Source organism: Puntigrus tetrazona, chromosome 24 (assembly GCF_018831695.1).
Source record: "Puntigrus tetrazona isolate hp1 chromosome 24, ASM1883169v1, whole genome shotgun sequence".
Lineage (NCBI taxonomy): Eukaryota > Metazoa > Chordata > Actinopteri > Cypriniformes > Cyprinidae > Puntigrus > Puntigrus tetrazona.
Window position 1 is genome coordinate 8,011,002 of NC_056722.1, and position 23,242 is coordinate 8,034,243.

Consider the following 23,242-nt stretch of genomic DNA (forward strand, 5'->3'; position numbering starts at 1 on the left):
GAGGTTCTGGCAATGCGAAATTCTGTACAATGTGACATGCATTCAAAGTTAAATGTTGTCTCTGCAGTAGAGTTGCACTTACGGGACACAGCACAGTGTTATTTGCCTGTTAAACAGTTAATACCTGTGCTGTTCTGACGTGCTTCTAAGTGCTACACACTTTCAAACAGCGCCTGATTACTACAGTCTTATAAGTTGTCTTTGGCGTCTTTGGTGTTTTGTGACTTTATCTGCCAGTCTTTTTACTTTCATACCTTAAAAGGCTAATAATAGGGAAATTTAATTTGCGAAACTTGCGAAATAAGTAAAGCCAACATGACAAAGAATCATGAATGTGATTTTCCTGAATAAAATAGTGATATGATATTTTTGCTAACTTGCACTATAACGGTCTGGCCTGTAAAACTTTCAACCTCTGTAACACCAGTGCTATGTGCAAAAAAAGTTAACGTGCAGCCATGCATCTCTGCTTAGTCAATCCAGCATTTAATACGGTGCTTTAATACTTCATTTGTAAAAGTCCATAAATTACAGCAGCAGACTCCTTGACTCTGTATATTAATCTGGTTGTAAGTATAGTCTGGCAGGTCAGAACTCAGGTAAACAGTCTAAATCAAAGCGGTCCTGAGGCCTGTGCTGTGAGATGAGAGCATGAACCGGCACGTACGAGCGGGAATTTTTACTGTGCCTTTTGGCGACTGGCACTTTAACAAAAGTGCATTCAAGGGTGCTCTGATGTCAGTAAATGAATGACAAATAACAGAAGAGCAACCGCATAGAAATATATATATATATATATATATATATATATATATATATATATATATATATTGTAGCCTCTGAGGTGGAATATGACAGACTGATTTAGATAGTGTATTAAAAACACCATCGATTGCAATAGATCAAACATATCATCTATCAATCGCTGCATGTGCTGATGCAGACCAAAAAAAGGTCTGATTCTGCAAAGCATGGGAAGCATTTTCAGGGAACATTTATCTTTATCTCTGACGTGAGGTTGAGACTTAAACCAAGAGTCGATAAATCAGCTAACCCCTGTATGCCACCATAAACAAGCCATGCGCCAATTAAACGTGCTGATATTAGAAGCCGTTACGGTAATGAATAACAGTCACCCTGTTAGTCACAGCGTTGCGGGTAGCAAGTCTGTTTCACATTCAAATCTTTGATGCACTGCACTTTTTCAAGCCTGACGATATTTGCCCTGCAGAAGTGCATTCTTGCTTCTGCATGACCTCCAAAGCTTTTCAAGTCAGATGCGCATGGGTCATTAAGCACTGTCAGTATAAAGGGCAGTAGAGACAAGAACGATCGTGCTCTTTTAAGATGCAGAAAGTGGCGTAATTTGGCCCCTATCATTAGCCATCAAAGTGGCTGGGCCTGATTTCCATCTCAGTCAAGAGCCTCTGACTCGACTTTGACTCTTCTTTGGAGTCTGCGGTATCATTAGGCTTGAGGGAAGTCACCTTGCATCACTGTTTTCTGCAGATCAGGCGTTCATTATTGCCAACTAAAATTCTGTATGTGAGACGAGATTGCTGAGAAAACATGTTAGAAACTAAATTAAAAATGGCTTTTTATCTCACATTGTTCATCTAGATCTTTTACCATTTTTTTCATGAGATTTCAACAAAACACCAATGTCTGCAATCAAAGGAAAGGAATTCAAGATAAACTCCCTCCATTTTGTCGTTAAATCCCTGAGCTGCTATTTTCATTAATTATATATCTCTTCTCAATGCATATCAAAAATTGTCTCAAGTTAATGCTTTACTCTGGTTCTTTTCCAAAGTCTTGAATAAAGTCAGAACTGAGTTTAACTAAACGTGACAGGTTAGGTTTGATGACAGACAAATGACCATCGAGTTAAGAAAAAAGGGCTATTATATAAAAAATTACATAATTTTTTAAAAAATCTGTAGCTCTTTCTAACTCTGGATCCAATTCAACAACAGATTTTAGCTTACAAGGTCTTGCTTGGAAAAAAAAATCCTGAAACCAAATCTCAAGTTCAAGGAATATTGTGTAATTAATGGCAAATGCATTGAACAGAGTTTGTCAATGGAAAAAACTAAAAGTCTCTACAGTGTGTGTTTTTAAGCTAGTAACAGAATCCAAAGAAAAACAGTTTTTTTTCTTTTATCTATCACTTTCCAAACTCTGGATTCGGTTAAACAACAGATTTTAGCTTACAAGGTCTTGCTTGAAAAAAAAATGGCTGAAACAAAATGTCATGTGCAAAAAAGTTGTGGCAAACACATTGAACTGTCAACAGAGTTCGTCAATGGAACAAACAAAACTTAGTAAGTCTTTATAGTGTGTTTTAAACGAGTAACTGAACCCAACACACCTAAGTTTCACTCAGACGTTTCATGACCTTTGACACCAGCTCCCCTTTCTTATCCTTTGAGAGCACATTGATCCCTCGACCCTTCAACCATGCCTGCAGAGTCACCGAGCTGATCTTAGAGAGCTGAAAACAGAAGAAAGAAATAACCTTACTGAGTTTTGTTTGCGGCTTGGAAAGAGTTGAGAATAATTATCTTTTTTGTGTGGATTTTACAAAACCGCATAAGCATATTGGAATTTTTTTATAAATATGCAGAATCTGTTTAGACCAGCATATACTTGACATATTGTAAAAAGTATTTTATTCCTGTGATGCAAAGCTGATTTTTTTAGCATCATTCAGTTTCACATCATCCTTCAAAAATGATTGTAATATTATGATTATTATTGGTGTTGAAAACACTTGTGCAGCCAGCTTTTGTGGAAACCATGATACTTTCAGGAGTCTTTGATGAACAGAAAAATTCAGAACTGCATCTACGTGGAATAAAAATCCTTTGCAACATTATAGTTTTCACTGTCAGTTTCAACTAACGTAATGGGTCCTTTTTATGCATAAAAGTAAAATTTATTTTAAAAAGAACCCAAACTTTTAAACGCTAGTTTATCTTTGTGTAAGCCTCTGCTGTACAGAGCTGTAGAAGAGCTGAAAGGCTGTACTCTTGTTATTGTTACGGTTCAAGGTCACCCATCAAGCCATAATCTGAATCAGCCATGGCATCATTACATATCACACAAATTAAGGATCTGATATGGGTTTATATATGGCTGCACCTGTTAGTAGCCTCCATCATAAAGAAAAAATATGAGCTTATCTTCTCTCTTAATGACATTTAATCAAGACCATGAACACATGCCAGACTTGTAATGGGTTTCATTTAGACTATGCGTGCCAATGAGCAGCCGCTCTGCTGGCCTCGGGACTATAGCAGACGATTCTGCCCTGCCATGCCAACTCTCCAACTACAGATTTGAAGTTTCTGAGTTAAAGAGAACACAACATTCTTATGAAGACTATGTCGGTGGTTTAAAAACCTGATAAAAACCGAGTGTAGGTAATACATCAAATGTACCTGGTTGCTCATCGCATACAAGTCCACATCCTGCATGCTCTGTTTGAGCCTCTTTCGTTTCGACTCGAACGTGTCTCCCTGAAAGATGTCGAGACAGGATCCATTAGAAGCAATAAACCAGATTTAATCATTCATGAAGGTTCATCAATTATTTTCAGGAAACTGCACCGATTAATTTGCCTAGTCTTGCAAAATCAGTGCCCTACTATCCCATGAGGAATACAGCAATTTGCAAACTAAATTTTTACATTTTCCAAGTCATAAAATCTAAGTGGTGCTTGTCTTTGCAAAACGTACTATACATTTGCTAAGAGATCTTTTTTGTAAGTTTAACTGCAGAAAAAGCTGACAGAATTAAAGAAACTGGTCATAAAAATGTATTTACTGTATGAAAAAAAAACTGTTTGTTTGATTAAATAAAAGAAAACTGTCTTTAGACATTCAGCTTTTTCAGTTTATATTTACCAAAAAGCTTTATGAAGCTTTAAGCTCTTTGTGATCCAGGGTCAGAAATGGCACACGGTTAATAATGAAATTTATTGTACATGCCTTTTGATTACTAAAATTGAATTGGGAGGGTGAATAAATCAATAAAATGCACAGCCTACTTACTCCTCTATTGCTGGGGATCTGAGGCATGATGTGGGGCTGCATCTGTACTAAAGGCAGAGGAGGGATAATCGCATCGACTCCGCTGTTGGTCTTCTCTTTACTTTTAGAAAAAGCTAAAGTCATCCGCTCCGGGGCTGGAGGCCCGGAGAACTGGTTAGAAGAGGCTGGTGGTGTGGAGTAGTGGGGTTTGGAAGATGATGACAGACAAGTAGATGACAGGGGCCTTATGACTGCCATTAGCTTCTGCCCTTCCAGGCCCTGCTGCCGTTTCGCTGCAGGCATCCCAGTCACGTTCCCGTGGTGGATGTGGGATTTGTTTTTGAAGACTGGCACAAGCTGTGGTCTTGGAAGTGCAGATTGTGACTGGATGTGAGTAAAATGAACATTAGTGGGAGAGGAAGAGGACTGACTTGCCAAATTGGAGGACGTCCAGCCTTTCCGGACAAGAGTTGAATCCAAACTGGATCCCTTCTTCTTTTCAGTCCGTTTTCCAGTTGAGTCACACCGACTGTCCCGTGGGCAGCTGCTGGGAAGCTGATTCTGTACAGCTCTGCTGTTGTTTTCTGCTGTCACGTTTGCAGGCAGTGGCCCAGAGCACTAAAAATGCAATAAAAAGAGGATTTTGCGAATAGGGAAGTATTTGCTATTTATATTTCCTGTGTATGTATGCAAATATGGTTGATTCTGTGCTACAAATCACCGATGCCTACAAAAATAACCTTTCGAAGGTCATTATCGCTACTCCAAAATGAAAGCGAAGATGCTACCAAAATTTACATGAAATATATCAAAAGTGTTTCAGAAAAATGTTAAAAACTATTAAAAGATCATTAAATAATACATTAATTTAATGTAATAAATCAAGCAATATGTTTTTAAGCAATATGTTATTTTTTTAAATAACTTTCAATATTTAATTTTACTGGTAAAATATAGGATTGCTCCACTTAAATAAGCCCAAAACATCCTGATATCTGGGAGCTTTCTCTTTCTTCAGAAAATACTTTCTCGATAGCGGCATCTTTAAGGTTCCTCTTAGTTAAGCAATTATTTATGCTGAACATGTATGTTGATAATGATGCTGGCGCTAGTAAGCTTTTGTACATCCAACATAAATTAACCAGTCATTTAATCATCGCTGCCTAATGCTGCCATTATCAATCATTACAGTCTATAAGAATAATGAAGGCCTCCTGTGTGCCAGCTTTCCGTCTGTGCTAACAAACAGTACACATAGCGTTTCAAATCACGTTTCACAACATTTGTCAAAGTTTAACAACCCTCAGCTCTGGCCAGTATAAATTAAACCTTAACCCATCTGGCTGACTGTTAGACTCGCCTCCACGCGCCAACAACAACTACCACCAGGAAGAAATGATCTAATGTAGTATCAGGTATTGTCCTTACTGGAAACTCTTACTTGCACGCTAAGCAAAAAACGTTAAGCGTCAATTATCCAGCAAACTCAAGAGTTGTTTGAATAGGCAGACAGCATCACAGCGCTTTGCTCACTGTCCATATAAACACTTCCCATATGTGTGTGTTGTCATCCGCTCCACTTTCACTCAGGGTCTAGTTATTATACATCTAGAGAAAGTTTAAGATACTGCAAATCATCTACTAAACAAGGGTCTTTATTCTTTAATGAAAGGACCATTTTTAAATGCTTACGATATAAAAAAGGATGCATTAATCAATGCAAAGATATTATAGCTGAGGCTGATGATGTCTCCTCAAGAACTACATTAAACAAAAAAAAAATTCTTATTTGTTTATTTGCTCACAAATGGAATGTTTCGCATTTTTTATAGACAATGCGCGTAAAGAAAGGAAGCTCTGAAGAAGAGGGGGATGAGGAAATGACATAAGCGTGATCTGGGTCGCTGATACTCCACTGTGCATCCTGTCAGAGTATGTGCGCCACCCTCAAGGCCACGTCTTTGACTAAATATTGCTGTTTGCTATTGAAGTGTATGGAAGCTGCAGTCATTAATAAGCATCGCATGTGCAGTGGAGTGTTTTGAGATGCGGTCTCTTTTGATCACGTACGTGGGCGGTTGATGTATTACGTGTCCAAGGACTTCAATCAGCATCAGCATTTCAGATTTATACGAGAGTAAAAGGGAAACATGCTGATCATTTCTCTGAAACTGGCCACAAGTTCTTTTAATTTGTTCATCACAATTGAGCACATTTGCTAGGTTCTTAATTTGGGCCATCGATGCTGCATGCATAATTAAGAAAATTAGCTTTACGATATATTTTTTTGATATAAATGAGGATTTAAATGTATGTAATAAATAAACTCCAAAAGTGTGGCTATACAGAATCAGCTTGTAATGCAGAAAGCTTTATCATACCCCCCTCCCAAGCCCATTAAAAGTTGAATACGTTTAAATATTTCATCTTTATTTTTAAAATATGGAATTTCTTTCTCCGACATAAATTGTAAAATAGAATGTGCATGTTATCTGCCTGTAACTGATTATTGAACTAACCATTACTTTAAATGTATTGGCCATATTTAATCAAGTTTTTTTTTTTAAATGGCTAATGGTGGTATGACAAATAAATTAAATCAGTCAATCAAAGCTGCATGCATAAAAGTTAAGAAAATCTGCTATACAATAAGTAATCTACTGCAGGTTAATTAATATTTTAATGATTTTATTTATTTATTTGTACATAAAATATGAAATTGCTCCAACATATCATCTGTCTGTAACCTTCGTTCTAAACCAGGCTATGAAACCTGCATAAATAATAATTGTAAAAAAAAAAAAAATGAGATGCGGTGTCAAATAATTTGTTTTGTATTAAGAGTAGCATGCCACACCAGTCGACATGTCTGCAAACCATGTTTCTAATTCCATTTAAAAGGGATTTCTACTGTCTGCTTAATCCGCTTGTTTGTAAAATCTGAATAACACAAGCATCTCAATAGTTTTGGGACGTCTATAAAGAAAACATCCAGTTGCATCTGTGCTGCAGATGAGCATATTCATAACAAACCGGGCAATGTCAGAAGTAATCCTAAGCAGCAGAGTGCAGTACTTGATGTCAGATCCAATTGATTGCTACTTTATGGCTATCGGCAGGAGAGTAAGCTGATAGCATGTGTCTGTTTATATGTGTGTGTGTGTGTGTGTGCAGTACCTGAGTGTCTGGTCTGTTCAGTTCATAGCTGAAGTAACAAGGCTTGCAGGTCATCTGCACTGGAAAACCACACACAGTCTCCACTCCGGCCTGCAGATCTGATACAAAGGTTCCCAGCACCCCCTGCAGGTCCACTCGAGGAAAGCGCTGCACTGCTTGAGTGCGGATGCAGCACAATGGATATCTGAGCAAGGATCGTCAAGGATATTTATTGCCATCTTAGAAAAAATAAGCAAAACAGTTACAGATAAATACAAGTAACATCAATGCATGGTTTGTTTATGATCTTTCATTTGTTCCTGCAACGTGTAATATATGTGCAGACCTGATTCATTATGTGCAGAGCTCTAACATGAGTGTAAAATGGATGTTATGTAATATTAATAATAATAAACATGTTTAGGAGTAGTGTTGAGTTCTGGGATGAAACACAGATGAAGGCTGCTCTGGCTATTACTTCACTATAGAGCAAGTGTACAGAGTATAATACGCAGATTAAAAAAAATTTATGACTGAATGAAAGAAAAATATTTTAAATCAGCAAAGATTAAAAAGGGATATTTGATTGCGATTTCACTTTTTTAAGGTTAGTTAGTGTGTCAGTTGTGTTGCTGTTTGAGCATAAACAATATCTGTAAACTTACAACACTGAAAGTTCGATGCAAATGACGAACATATCATCTTTTAAAATTATGGCCTACAAAAACTACAGGTAATAAACTACAACGAGTTACTTCCTGGGTTTGTTATGTCAAGAACCCAGAAACCCCCGAGAACATGCAAGAAAGGGGGCGGGGCCATGCTGCAGAAAACTAGCAGTGCGCAAAAAAAATCTATTTACATATGTATAGTGATTCTGTCTTTTACAAATAGCAGCCTATCACGAGAGACCAGCAAACAAAAAACACTTGCACAGGTTCTGTGCCGTCCTCTCTACTGATATCCTCTGCATCGCATTCGGTCTCAAACAACATCATTGTTTAGAATACAACAGGAGCACATGCGATGAGCTGAGGGGCGGGACGTTCAGACGCATTCGAGGGGTTTAGCCAATCACAACACACTGGGCAAACTGACCTCAGTCCACTGGATTTCTAAGGAAGGGGCTTCAAAAAACAGGAAATTATCAGATTAGGCAGAGGTCTTTTCTTGAAAAAAATATAAAACGAAGCATTAACACGTTTGTCTGCACCCCATAAACACAATCAGCCTAGAAAAAAAAACTAAACAAAAAACAGTCAACCATCCCTTTAAATAAACTGATATTGAATGACAGTAATGACAATTCAAATGTTACAAAATTTTCTAATTCTAATAAATGGTTTTCTTTTTCTATTCTATAACACCCCAAAATGTTCCTGGTTTCCACAAAAGCTAAAGTAGTTAAAGTAGTTTCTTGAGCAACAATTCAGTCACTGAAGACTGGAGTAATGATGATACAAATAAGCATTTACACCACTGGAATAAATTACATATTAAAATAGACCAGCATAGAAAACAGTTATTTTAAATGGGAAAATATTTCGCAATATTAGTGTTTATAATGTATCTTTGATATATTGTTGATTTTTTTTTTTAAATGCTCATCAGTGTCCTCATGTACATCAGTGATAAAATTAATGCAATGTAATGTAATAGAGTCACGTGGCAACAGTGCTGGAAATGTGGCGTAATGCAAACTTGTTGGCAGTGTTCGGTGTACATACTGTAGCACAGTAAGTGATGCAAGTTCTGCAGTCTGAACATTTTGAAGAGTACGACCCATCTCCTGTCCACTAGATGTCATTATCATGTTGCAAAAATGCCAATCAAAACAGTCTGCTGTACTACTTTTCACATTCAGTTTTTAATCCAGCAGCTGAATTTATGTCTAAAAAAACACTTCAGATTGATGATAAAATTGGAGCGGAGCGCAAGAAAATCACAAACTGGTGTTTTGAACGAGATTTTACTGAGAGCAAATGTTGTTCTATAAATAGCTGAAATCGATATCTTATGTGGGAAGAGATCATTAAATAAAACTGATAATAAAGGATACGTGAACAGCTTGTCACCTATCGGTTTAAAGTACACACTGCAATAGACGACTTCCTCTTCACTGACTGAGGGCAGCTGATATCCGTACTGAAACAAGAAAGAGAGACAGTTAAACACACTGACAGAAGAGCAGAGAGTTACAGTGAATTTACGTAAAAGAGTTTTTATGTGCAGATTATCTTTGTCTGTTTGTATGTATTTGTAAGCAAGCTTGCACTTTCAAACTAAAAACTTAGATGTGATTTAGGTTCAAACAGATGTTGTACACAATTTAAATGGGTAATCGTGCATGTTTGCACATACATACAAAATTAGTTTGATAAAGCCAAGCCTCACGACTGAGTTTGTTTGCGATCAAAGGTTACATTTTGACCTCTAAATCAAAAGACGTGGAGTGCTGAACACACACACACACACACACACACACACAGACATAGACAAACACACACACACACACACACACACACACACACACAGACAAACACACACACACACACACACACACACAAAACACACACACACAGACACACACAGACAAACACACACACACACATACACAAACAAACACACACATACACACATACACACACACACACACACACACACACACACACACACACACAAACAAACACACACAGACAAACACACACACACACAAACACACACACACACACACTCACACGCAGACAAACACACACATACACACACACACACACACACACAAACAAACACACACACATACACACTAATAGACTGGCAAAGTCTTAGCAATCTAGCATCAGAATAACAATTTACAAACTGCAAGCAACAAAAGCTGTGTCAGACACTGAGACAGCCCTGTGAATAAATAAAAACTCCTGAAACTCTCTAATTATCTGTAAATCACTTGCTCTAATTCAATAATGCAGTGAGAACTGTTCTGAATTTGTTGGGGATGAATTATGATGCAAAACAATCACAATAACTCACAAGTAACTCACACAGCTCCAGTTAGAAAATTAACATGTTGTCAAGTGAAAAGCTGGGTGTTCGGAATAAACAAATCAATCAAGACATTGTAAGTTCAAACTGCATTTTATAATATTGCTTCTCCAGAGAAAAGGTTTTCCTGTCAGGAAAAAAGCACTAATTACAGGCAAAAAAGCAGATATGTGCGTGAATGTTTATGTGAGATGACAACACATCAGATGTGGATTATTGTGATGTTTTTATCAGCTGTTTGGACTGACTTTCACTGCAGAGGATGCACTGCTAAGCAGGGGACCTAATGATAAATTTGCAAAAATCTGATGTTCTCATCTACATCTTGGATGCCCTAAGCAAATCTTTTTTGGGTGAACTATACCTTTAAACAAAATCCGAACACCACTTGTGCTACGGACATGAAACATGAAACTATAGGGCTTATTGAGGAGAAGTGTGCACTATTATTTGTCTACCACGCTGTTCCAGTGCTTCTCAAACTCCATGTAAGACTGGAAAGGGCTTTCCTGTGGAATCCTGCGACTGATGCTAATGATTTGGCCTTTCTTCATACTGGTCCCATCCACAAACACACACACAGAAAACAATGAAAAGAAAGTATTAATTAACTTGTCAAATCTGACATTGCCAACAAAGGAGATTATGATTCGGCCCTTTTCTCTCTATGATGCCCAGTGAAGCAAGAGTACGGCTCTAAAAAAAGCTGTTGTAAAAATAATAACAACACGGTTGAAGGCAGTCGCACACCCACACAAACACACACCTTGGCAGAACGTGGCACCAGTTATTTGGCATGACTGTATCCAGCACAGCATCATTAGTGTGGAGGAAGTTTTTCACCACAGGAGCAGGAACATCAAAATCCTGCAGCTTGTAGAAGACAGGTGAGCATGAATTAACACCACACCCTTAGACAGGAAAAAGAAACACTGCAATCCGATACCAACGCTGACTTTGACTAGTTCATGTCTTACTGTGGCCTCATTTATGGCAATTATTATTTCAATAATGTGTTAGCAGCTATTTGTTAAATTAAAACTATTCGACAAATTATTTTATGCAAATATATGACCCGCGTATCATAGCTATATATGCAGAAAGTAGAAATGCATTTTTAAAACATGAATATGTTGTATTATATATACTAAAATATATAATTCAGCACTGAAACTATTAAATATGATTTATATTTGATAGGATTATTTTTACATTTGTATGCAATTTTTTTTAAATTAACATTTAACTAAAATTACGGATATATGAGATGTATTTTAGTATATATTCATAACATTTGTGTAAATCGATTATGAATAAGGATTCCTTTTAATGCACATGTACTGTATATACTGTAATTTATATTTGCATGTATAGATATTGTTTATATACGGATATTATTAAATTGCTGAATAGTTTACAATGTTTAAATAGTCTTGTTGAATACAACAAAATGAATATAACAAACAAAAAAAGCTAGACATCCGAATGATAATGCTCTCCTTCTCCTGTCCACTCGGACAATCAGGATGAAGTAGATACTGAGTAAGGCGTGTGACATGAACTGAGGCAAAGGTGTAATGCATGACCACAGCAGTTCATAGGCCATAAAAAGCTGGCCTGGTGAAAGCACGCTGGAAGGGTTTGACATCTCACCACAGCAGGAGGAAGTCTGACCGTGTTGGCTTCCACAATGACACACAGTTGAGTCTCAGTGATACTCAGCTCAAGCACTGTGAACCAACATACAGCGGTACAGAGGTGAGCATGAGTCAGTAAGCATGAGAAAGCATCCGTCTCCGGCAGCATCGGTGACTGAGTGAACTGTGAAAGTCATCTAGGCTTTAGGGTAGAGTGCAATGCGATAAACTGTGGCTTTATATATGACTCTGAAAGCATAAACGATTCTGGGATGAAGCAAAAGAAGTAAATCATGGCCTAAGCGTGAGCAAAACAGCATGAAAAGAGCAGAAATGTATTGAAATGTTATTCTACACAAATATTCAACCACTCCTCGCCTGCCATCAAGAGAAATCACAGTCTAACAATGCAAACACAAACGGCATTGCCTCTTGCCAAAGTATACAGACACCTCCCACCTACCAACCGCACTGAGTTTTCCTGAGTCACTGAGGAAATCTTTTCCTGGGAAAGAAAGAAAGAATCACTGTCACTCCAAGATGATGAAACAAAATGCATTGATATTTCTGTGTTACTCATTAAATGCTATGTGATGGGGGAGTGTTGCAATCTGGTAAGATCATTAAGAGGAATTTTTGATGATGTGTTTTAAAAAACTTACATATTCACTGAGAAAGATGTAATTATAGTAAATTCTCTCTGACAGAGAACTCCAAATACTTTTAAGAGCCATGAACGCAGCTTTAGCTGAGCTCAAGGATGGCACCACGCACTTTTTCAAAAACACGGCCTCCAACACAAGGCCATCAAACTGCCAGATTATCTTATCATGTACTCATTTTCATTTATATCTATATATCTATCTATCTATCTATCTATCTATATATATATATATATATATATATATATATATATATATATATATATATATATATATATATATTTAATACCCATCATTCTTGGATGAGAAACAATTGTGAATGACCTTCTAACTGACTCTTGATTAAAAGCATCATTACTTGACCATTACTTTAATTGGTACCTGTAATTATGCCACGTTAAACAGGCACAGTGATAATTCACGACAACACTGTTAAACACCAACATTTCTATTAAACTGAGTTGAGCTGACACATGCTGACCTTGAGCCAAGGCAATAAAAATATTAGCTCAGCAAAGATGAAAGGTTCATCCAGTCTTGGACTTCATGAATTACTCATGCCTGCACTAGAAAGAAGGCTCAAGGTGAAGCGACAGTTAAGATTACACAACAGCCCCAAAGTGAACTTTACCCTCAGCCTACACTAGAGAAGCCTGCCTTCACATCCAGCGAGCAATAACTGTGAATTTTATTCCACGTACCATGCACAGGCCGAATGCAGCTTGATTTTTTTAAAACATGGAAATGTTTCAGGCTCTTGTAAGCAGGGCTTGACATTAGCACCCTCCAAAAATAAAAATGTATAAATAAACTTTTATATTTATAATATATAGCCTACTTAAGCAACTTGACATTAATATACATTTCGGTTCAGTATTTGAATTTGAAGTTATTGAAAGGACATATTGTTGAGCGTTTTTGTGCCATTTGGTTAATGAAAATAGTTCCAAAGATCACAGCAGAACAGTCGCGCACAACACACAGGGCAGCGGTGTTTTGTTAATCAATGATTCGCGTTTAAGTTTTGAATCATTTAAGTCAATGATTCAGTGGTCCACTTGTTTATTCTTGAATGAATCAGCTGTCTGAATGAATCGTTTGAAGCCTTCAATGACTCATTAATTAAGATGTCATTAAAGATGCTGCCATGTACTGGCATTTTAGTTTCAGAGTAGTGTGTGTGTGTGTGTGTGTGTGTATACATATATTGATTTTGTAGGTACTGATTTGATATGATTGGTAACAGCCCTATATTTTCTAACAAAATAGGTCAAATAGGTAACTTCCCAACAAGAAAATTGTGGCCAGTGAAAAATGCTGAGTGGCTAGCAAATTTGGAAAACCACTAGCCACAGTGACTGGTGAGCAAAAAAGTTAATGTCAAACCTTGCTTGTAAATACATTGCTCCTCACCTGCTATTAAATAATGGCCTGCTTTGTTCCATTTAGGGGTCAGTCTAGCCGTCAGGGAATAGGACAAACACGTCTGCAGAATGGCAGGAAATACCCTCTGAGAAGGGCTGAGCTACGAGACAAAAAGCAAGAGAACAAATGCTTGTGTTCACGCAAAATTGGCCCCAATCTAACTATTTTGGTTCGTTCTGTTTATTCATGACAGTGTAAAAATAGCACATGAAATCTTGCATGAAATCTGATCTTTTCTATTCTAGAATTTGTGGTCCTAAATCAGATACAGGAAAAACAACCTCAGTCTGAACAACTCATTCAATTCTGCAATCATTTATAGCTTCAGTATTTCAAACAATTATTTATCTATTGTAGAATATGACAGGATTTGCTCATTTACAGGAGGAAATCTTTCTGATCCCAGATTTTTGAAGTGTAGAGTAATGTTGCGATGCATTAAGGGCAGTTAAATATAGTAGGTTTAGACTGAACATTTGAGACATTTTCATGGACAAACAACATTCTCTTTCTTTAGCTTAAACTAACCTGTAGACCATGTTTCTGTGCAAAAGCCTGGATGATACCGCGCTTGTAAAATGCAATCTAAGGCAAAGTAAAGGGAACAAAGATGATCAAAATGGATATTTAAACAAAAACAGCATGTTTAGGCTACTGTACATCAAACAATGATTGAGTCGAGTCGATACAAAGGCATGTCGCCTTTCTCCTTTTGGCTACACATGTACAAAAGCCATGGACGTTACATAAGCACAACATAGTCAATTATTCACCAGTGCACCCACTGAAGTCTGACAGCACATTCACAACATTTGTAAAATTCAGATTCGAATCAAAGGTGTCATGGGCATCTTATTAGCTGCTTTTGACACACTGTGCGAAGTGCTGATTTAATTGGCCTTAGTTGAGAACGGGAAAGGAGATGACAGAGTGTGTGGAATGTGCTTCAAATATTTTGCTTCGCACGAGACATGCCTTCGCACGAGCTGTGCTGACATGCACACATGCACCCTCAGATGAAAAGTCACGCAAATGCAACCGTACAAAACTTCACCGACAGGTGCACATGCACGCAAGGTGATGCACATACCATGAACACTGAGGGAAAAAGAAGAAAAGTAACACGTTTGGACAAGAAAAGCAATATAAATCACAAATGCTCTGCATGACGTGGCCTTTTTTTAGATGATCCATTTTGGCCTTAATTCAAATCATCATTAAATATAATTATGCTACATTTTATTGAAAACTATTTTATGAGCAAGAGGACTTGCCCTTTGGGTACTCTATATAGGAACTGAGAGATGCAAAGAATTATGGCGCGGAATGGTTAAGGAATAAAAAAAAAAAAGGTAATTGAGACTTTTGTCACGCTTAACTCTTTCCCCACCATTGCGAGATCATACAGTCGTCATGCAGGTTACAACAGTTCTCGGCCAAAGACAAGTTTTACGGCAATCCCTGTTGTAGGTGTATCATGGTAGGGAAAGCCCGAGCACATGTCCTGAATGAGTTACAGGTCTACCGACAATACAGATCATAACATAGGTCATATATATATATATATATATATATATATATATATATATAGATCATGCATGTAGATCTTGTTTTGACCATTTTGAATCTGATCGGGACAAAGCAGGTTAGTCAGTGATTGAGATATGCTTTCACGGACACAAAAACATCTCTAGTTATGTCGTGGATAGATTGATAACCCCACAACATGAATATGAACATGTATGTATGTTTGTGATCTATATACAAATAGGGATGTGTGTATATATAGGTACATATGTATGTATGTAGCATAAATGTATGTGTGTGTGTAAACATGTGTATGTGTGTGTGTTGGTGTGCATTAACGTTTGTGTGCTTGTTCTGTTTACTAAATGAAATTTCAATTATTCGTGTAATTATTTTAGGTGAAAGAATATGGTTTCAGAATGTATTTTTGGTCCAAAATGTTGTATTTTTTTATGAAACCTATCGGCATTCAAGTTATGATAAAACATGAACACAAAGATAGAATAAAATAGATTTTTTTGGTTAAAATTGATTATTTCAATTTAGAATATTTTCACATAGACATAGTCAAATTTAGGTGAAAATCAACAAAAGTGACGGCAACTTAAAAAAAAAAACGCTGGCGGGGAAAGGGTTTGTTTATCTGGCAAAAACAGGCTGATCTACTTTCTAAGCGCACAGGAAAATCATAAATAATATTTTTTTAAAAATCTAATTAAAGCTGGAGGTAAGCATAAGCGATAACACAAAATATATCATACTTACAGTCATAATAACAGTGATGCCCCCAAAATGGCCCAACACAGGAGAAGCGACAATGTCTGAATGCTTGAGAACAAGCTCCCTAAAAGACAGAGGGAAAAGGCTTTGTGACACTCGGTGGTCAAGATAATGAAATATTACAGATATATTCTAGATTCAATTTAGAGAACTCACTGGTTTCCAGCAGTAGTGTAATGTTTTATATAATTAACCCTGTACTTTGTACCACTTTTGTGTTGAGGGTCAAAGTGAGCCCATTGGTTTCCAAAAATCAATATAAAAAGCACTAAAAAGACATGAAAATTACTTTGCAGCTTTTAAGAGATATAAAACATAAAATAAATTAATGATATTCTTTTGTTATGTTCAAAGTCTCTTTCTCCTTTTTTTAAAGTGCTGATTTTGGTGAACTCCTGGAAAAGTGAACATGTTTTTGTACAGCCTTTCCAAATCTGTATGTCTACACTTTCCGTTCACATTCACAGTCCATAAAATTCAAAAGGAAATAAATAGGTTAACTAATGTTTCAAGAAGTCAGAAAATTCGGTATGGGTCAACATGTTGTCAAGCAACACGACACGCAGTAGTTAATATACATTTTAGTTCAGTATTTGAAGTTAATGAAAGGGTGTATGGTTGACTGTTTCTGCTCCACAGTGCAGCTGCGTTTTGTTAATGAATGATTCGCGTTTTTGAATTTTGAATCATTTGAGTCAATGATTCAGTGGACCATTCATAAGAACAAGCACTCGCTTCATTCTTGAATGAATCAGCCATCTGAACGAATCGTTTGAATTGACTCATATTTTTTTCCAACATTTCATATTTATAATACAGATATGGATACACACACATATATATAGAGAAAGAAATTTTGTATATATCAAAAATGCTTAATAAAGATTGATATAAATCATATATATGGGTGTAATCACACTTCATTGCCTTTAAACACGTTTTTTTCACCTGCAGGTTTTCACTTGTTTGTTTCTCAATTCTGTTTCATCGTAACTGTTCGGAAAGAACAGATTTACACAACATAGATTCCTCAGGTCCGGAAGATCGAGAAAAAACAGAGACCGCGTCCCACTTCCACTCATCCTGAAAAGAAAACTACGAGGGTTAATTTGCTCACGCGGTCGAAACAGGCCATTATTGGTTAATCAGAGACTAGTTTGGTTACTCTGAAGAAGAAAATCTAACGTAGTAGGTACGTTTGGTTAGCCGAGAAAGAAAGAAAGAAGGGGATAGTTTTACCTCAGTTTGAGACTATAACGTTACAACAATAAGCGCTGCCTGAGGTAATGGAGCGCGAGCTTTTGGCGGCAAGAATGATTCGTCACTGGGGCTCGCGTGACAGTGCTTCAAGTGAACATACTCTTATCTGACAGAAACACCTAAACAAGATCAACAGCGGCGGATAAAAATGACTTTAAGGGCAACAAACTTCATCTCGACTAACGGACCTCGCTAGATTAACGTGATGGCGATAAAAGTCAACGCTTCCGTATCGCGTGAGAACCTCGCTCTCGTGAACTTTCGTGAACTTCTGCAGACCGCAGAGTAACTCCGCGAGCTTCACCGAAACCTATGACCCAGTGTTCTGATTGACAGGCCTCGGTCCAATCAAAACAGACACGCCAGGCTGCCCGAGCGTGATATCGTCCAATCAGACTCTGCCCTGCGCTGGAATGGGCGTCGCCCGGCGAGTTGGGAAATACAATTGTTGGTCAGTCGCGCCAGAGTACGTGAGGCGATCTAATCACAAGGGAACTCCGGAGAGTTTTGTGACGTTCCGAACAGACAGCATTAAAACAAACAAATGGAAAACAACGAAACAGACGAAAAGGGTGTTAAATATTATCGCCTGTCAGACGTGGAGGAGCGGAACTCCTTTAAAAGCACATGGATTATCATTCATAATAAAGTGTACGACGTCACAAAGTTTCTCGAGGAGGTGAGTTTTAAAGCAGAGCCTCAAACGTTGAGCTCGTTTACAGAAATATTCACATGAGGGTGTTTTCGTTGTGTATTGCACGCGTTACCTGTATACTGCATTGTGTAAACAACCAAAACACCGTTGCACTAGTATTGTGTAACGCTTAAATATAAAATATACGTGCATTACAATCCTTACAGTTAATATTTTTTAAAACACCTAGTGCGAAAGTTTGAAAAGTAAGTCCTGAATGGAGTGACCTTTGCCAAGTGCTCCTTAAAAAGTTGGACAGACAAGATTGCAACAGTTGGCAATTAATGTGTGAAGTGTGGAATTAGCATTAGTGCAGTGTTCATGTTGGATACAACTCGATTAAATCAAATTATTATTATTATAATAAAGTTATTTTTGATTGCTTTGGGTTTTATGTTAAAGGAAGTAGTAGTTGCATCACACTATCTTGCTGTAACTGATTATATAACCGCCCTAACCTAACTTTTCACCTCTTCCCTTACTATCTAGATCTAGAGAACTTCCCAATCTAGTGATATAGCTCTGGCTAGATCTAAAAAAAATGCACACAAGGTATTTTAAGTTGCATGCACTGTTAGGCGCTAAAATCGACAAAGGTAGTGTTTTCAGTGGTTTGATGACCTGATGTGTTCGCTGGGGCCCACAGCACCCGGGTGGAGAGGAGGTGCTGCGAGAGCAGGCCGGTGGAGACGCCACGGAGAGCTTCGAAGACGTCGGCCACTCCACAGATGCCCGTGAGATGGCCAGTTCTCTGCTCATAGGCGAGCTGCATCCAGTGAGTCTGTCAGAATGCATTGTTACTGTTGAGCAGTGGCGCTTTGACACGGCATTGATGCATTAAATGCTGTCAGACACAGCTGAGGGATACATTTGGTAACATTTTACATTACGGTTACACCTACTAGTTGCTTATTAGCATGTATATTACTAGAATATTAGCAATTTATCAATGCTAATTAAGCATATATTAATGCCTCATTCTAGATGGCCTTATTCTACATCCCTAAACAAATACCTTACGAACTATTAATAAGCAGCAAGTTAATAGTGTTACCATACATTCAAGCATATATTCACAATATGCTCTGTTTCTGAGCTTATTGAATGTAGAAAAATACTCAGAAGCTAAAAAGCTTTTTCTCGATCCGTCTGAGATATCTGGGAATGGTCCGACAAAAGTCTGAGATGTTTTCACAGACGTACAGGGGCTTGAGAGGCTATCGATAAAAGCCGTTTTTATTCCCGTTGGAGGATCTGTAATGCTGTCGGATTCAGCACAGATACTATCGGACGGTTTCTGTGAGAGGAAGGGAGCAGAACAGTTATTCAGAGTTAGAATTAGAATTAAAGGAATGGTTTATTCATTTACTCACCCTAGAGTGGATATTTTGAAGAAAGTTTGTTTTGGGTCACCATTGACTTCCATGGTAGAAAAAAAAGCTATGGAAGTCAATGGTGACCCAAAACTTTCTTCCAAATATCTTTCTTTGTGTTCAGCAGAACGATGAAGTTCACACAGGTTTGGAGCTCCTCGAGAGTGAGGAAATGATGACACAATTTTTATTTTTGGGGCAACTGTTCCTTTAAAAATTCATAGGGCTAAATGATTGTTTAAATACAATTTTTATAAATACAATTTTTTACAATTTTTATTAAATAACTTTTTTTGGTTGAATGACACCAATATGAATAATAATAAAAACAACAGTAATAATAATGCTTGAAATATAGCTATAGAAATATCAAAATGTAAACAGACATATTTAATTTAATATAAATAAAATCTGTATTTAGCAAAATGCTTTGAACTTTTTTTTGAAATAAAACACAATGTTTCTAAATAGTTCGTCAAATAAATACCGTTCTTTTTGAAGTTTCCTATTCATCAAAGTATCCAGAAAAAAACAGATCTGTTTTCAAGAAGGATCATGTGACACTAAATAGTGGAATAATGAAGCTGAAAATTCAGCTTTGATCACACAAATAAATGACATTTTTAAATATATTCACATGGAAAATAGTTATTATAAATTGTAATAATATATTTCACAATATTACAATAGTTGCTTTATTTGTGTTAGCACAAAAACATAAAATAGAATGAACAGTAATGTAAATATATAAAATACACCATTTTTCTCACATATTTTGAGAACGATAGGTTTTATTCACCGTGTGCTCGTTAAGACATGCTAATTAATTAGCTTTGTGGTTATTTTTATTCACGCCTCTCCTCTTCTGCATTTCTCTCAGGATGACAGGGACAAGCTCGCCAAACCACCAGTACGTAAATCATTTATTTATCTATATTTTTGATTTCAACGATCTCTGCGCTCTTTGCGTTGGACCAGCACCGGTTAAAAAAACCCCTAAACATGCGTTCGCTTTTCTCTTTAACAGGAATCGCTTGTAACAACCGTACAAGAAAGCACAAGGTAGGTTCGAACGCTATGCCTGGGAATAACCCGAAGCTCCAGTTTATTAAGTTCCGTCGCAGCACAGAAACGGCGATGTTCCAATTAATGTTCCAAATGTTCCAAAAAGTGCTTTGTTCCAAAACCGTTCCATGTGTTCTCTCGTTCCAGCTGGTGGTCAAACTGGTTGATACCTGCGGTCGCTGCAGTAATCGTCACGTTGATGTACCGTATATACACTGCGGAGGAGGCGTGAGGGGCTGTTTCGCTCACAACTACAATACCCATAATCCATTTCAGGGTTTCCCATTACCATATAAAGAGTCTACTAATGAAGGCAACTTTTGTGTTAGTTTCTATGTCTGTTGTCCCGCACCCCTTGAGATTTAAGCACCGCACTGATGCATGCAGATGATAAATGAAAGGATATTTTAGATCCAGCATTACGGACACGCGTGCTGAAGATGAAGTTTTGACCGTCTAATTGTTTCGTGTTATGTATTATTACGTGCCTGCCATTGATCCGGTTGAAATGTCCGTGCTGGAGTGGGGAACATCCTAAATATTATATGAGAAATAATATAGTTTCAGATGTTGTTAATCTTCATGTTATTGCCATGTGATTGTACTTGGACCAGAGAGAAAGGATACGAATGTAGAAATTCTTAACGAGAGAATTAATTCATGAAACGCGAGGTGTTACTGTTTATTGAAAAATAGGGCAATTCATTTAGTCATATATAATTGATTGATTGATTTTTGATCCCCAAAATCAAAAGATAAATAGATAAATTCATGCACACGTAGATATAAATAAGATTTTGCAGAAACAAAGTTTATTTGTAGGGTCATTGGTGCTTATTTCTTCATCGTAATAAAAAAAAAATAAAAATTTGTTCTATGCAAAAAAAAAAGTCATGTTTGTCTTTTGAATTTGGGGTGAAATATGTTTAACTCGTGATTGTACACAACCTAACCAAAAATACCATGATGTGCTTGATTAGACAGGGGGCTAGTGAAAAGCAACGCGGTTATAATTGTATTTTCGGAGCCGTTTAAAGGCATATCACGTGCCACCGTAAACAGTGCCGATACATTCCCTTTTTTCCTGTAACAAAAGCGAACGTAACGTACTTGATGTAAGATATAAAACACATGCAGCTTTCCTACAGAAACATCCTTTCAGGTGTTTACAGTGTGTGTGTGTGTGTGTCCAGTGCTGCTCCTAACTGATCCTCACCTGTTTTAGTGTTTGACTGAATGCAGCAGGCTTGTATGTCCCAATAAACAAAGAAAACGATTATTCGATTTTCTGGAAATTTATTTCGGGTACAAAATGATGAACGTGATTTTTTTTTTCATACAAACACACCCATGCACATGACCTAACGTACTGTACGCACAACTATTCAGCTTTCAGATGATGCAGACATGTATCGTTTCAAAAAACGGACACTTATGATTGGTTTTGTGGCCCAGGGTCACATATGTTTGATCTGTGCTCTTCTGATTCAGACCAGACGACTCTTTCACTGAGGAAGCGTTAGCAAGGATTACAGAGTCTTAGCAATAGTTTAAAATAAAACAAGCAAACGAACAAAAACGTCAGAATCAGGGATTTGTTTCCTACGCAGCTTTATGCTTCTCCAGACATCAAGTTGATGGATTATTGTGATGTTTTTATCAGCTGCTTGGACTCTCCTTCTGACGGCACCCATTCACTTGCTGGTATGCAAGTGGCGCATGCATATATTTCTCTAAATCTCTTTCTTTCAAAAGGCATAAATCATCTTTGTGTTGTTTGGCTGTAAGCATGAGTACATTTTCAGCTCATTTAAATATTTGAGTGAACTTCCCTTTAAGAGCAGAGGTCTAGTTTGATGTCTTGAGTGCCCTTCAGCAGTGAGAAATAGTTTTGATCTTACCATATATATGAAGAAATGTTAAAGCGCTGACATCTGCTGGTAAAGTACAGCTTCTACAGCCTCTCATATTACTTCTTTGGGTCTGATCTGTTCAAGTGTGGCACAGCTAAAATAGCTTTAAATGTAGAGCCAGAATAAATGTTCATATTCTATTTAATATTGTATTTGATGGAAAAATGGAAAAATTATTTTATCACTGCAAAAATACAAAACACTGCTTGATGACGTCATAAAAATGTGGCCTGTGATTGGTGCTTAGTAGTAAAGAAAGCTTTTGTTACTACTTTAAATCCAAATAATTAAAATTTTTCAAAATTCAAACTCCATAAAGATGCATTTCTGTGCGTCCAATGAGGAGACGGCGAGTCATTTAAATATAGAAATCGTCTAAAATATAGAAATAGGCCCGATTGTATTTAGCATTTTATTTTTAATTGTAAAGCTACAATTCTTTCTGATGTGTGAATTATTTATTATTTGTGACAAACGCTTTAAAATGACTTATTATTGTATTCCATATGCTTTTAAATAACTTTTCACTATACATTTTCACGGGTAGCTTGAATGTAAAATATGGTCATGAATTCTTCGTATCTTCACATTTCTAAAATAGACAATTAATTACAATTGTAGTTCAAATCTACAAATTACTGTTTCTGTTTGGCGTAATATTTATTGACTGGCATGCA

The 23,242-nt window shown here is 37.0% G+C and overlaps 2 protein-coding genes across 5 annotated transcripts in view; one reads left to right on the forward strand and one right to left on the reverse strand.

Moving 5' to 3' along the window:
* The window catches only part of LOC122330133 (uncharacterized protein C18orf63-like), a 48,002-nt gene extending 30,179 nt beyond the window's left edge, over window positions 1–17,823 (reverse strand). The window contains exons 1-15 of one of the 4 annotated variants that reach the window (XM_043226976.1): window positions 17,709–17,823; window positions 17,500–17,626; window positions 17,209–17,343; window positions 16,246–16,324; window positions 14,482–14,538; window positions 13,942–14,053; window positions 12,330–12,371; window positions 11,883–11,959; window positions 10,996–11,102; window positions 10,688–10,784; window positions 9,250–9,335; window positions 7,212–7,395; window positions 4,056–4,652; window positions 3,444–3,521; window positions 2,008–2,494 (exon numbers count right to left, since the gene is read on the reverse strand). In XM_043226976.1, coding sequence (XP_043082911.1) covers window positions 2,372–2,494; window positions 3,444–3,521; window positions 4,056–4,652; window positions 7,212–7,395; window positions 9,250–9,335; window positions 10,688–10,784; window positions 10,996–11,102; window positions 11,883–11,959; window positions 12,330–12,371; window positions 13,942–14,053; window positions 14,482–14,538; window positions 16,246–16,324; window positions 17,209–17,342 — 1,773 coding nt within the window. In that variant the 5' untranslated portion in view covers window position 17,343; window positions 17,500–17,626; window positions 17,709–17,823 and the 3' untranslated portion in view covers window positions 2,008–2,371. Of the gene's footprint in view, window positions 1–2,005; window positions 2,495–3,443; window positions 3,522–4,055; window positions 4,653–7,211; window positions 7,396–9,249; window positions 9,336–10,687; window positions 10,785–10,995; window positions 11,103–11,882; window positions 11,960–12,329; window positions 12,372–13,941; window positions 14,054–14,481; window positions 14,539–16,245; window positions 16,325–17,208; window positions 17,344–17,499 lie in introns of those variants that run through there. The other 3 variants (XM_043226975.1, XM_043226977.1, XM_043226978.1) reach the window with 3 other exon arrangements.
* Window positions 17,824–17,963: 140 nt separating this feature from the next.
* On the forward strand, window positions 17,964–21,929 carry LOC122330138 (cytochrome b5). The gene is made up of 5 exons (XM_043226986.1): window positions 17,964–18,199; window positions 18,861–18,989; window positions 20,468–20,497; window positions 20,615–20,649; window positions 20,800–21,929. Exons 1-5 carry the CDS (start codon window positions 18,065–18,067, stop codon window positions 20,882–20,884), a joined length of 414 nt encoding a protein of 137 aa, XP_043082921.1. The 5' UTR covers window positions 17,964–18,064; the 3' UTR covers window positions 20,885–21,929.
* The last annotated feature ends 1,313 nt before the right edge of the window (window positions 21,930–23,242 follow it).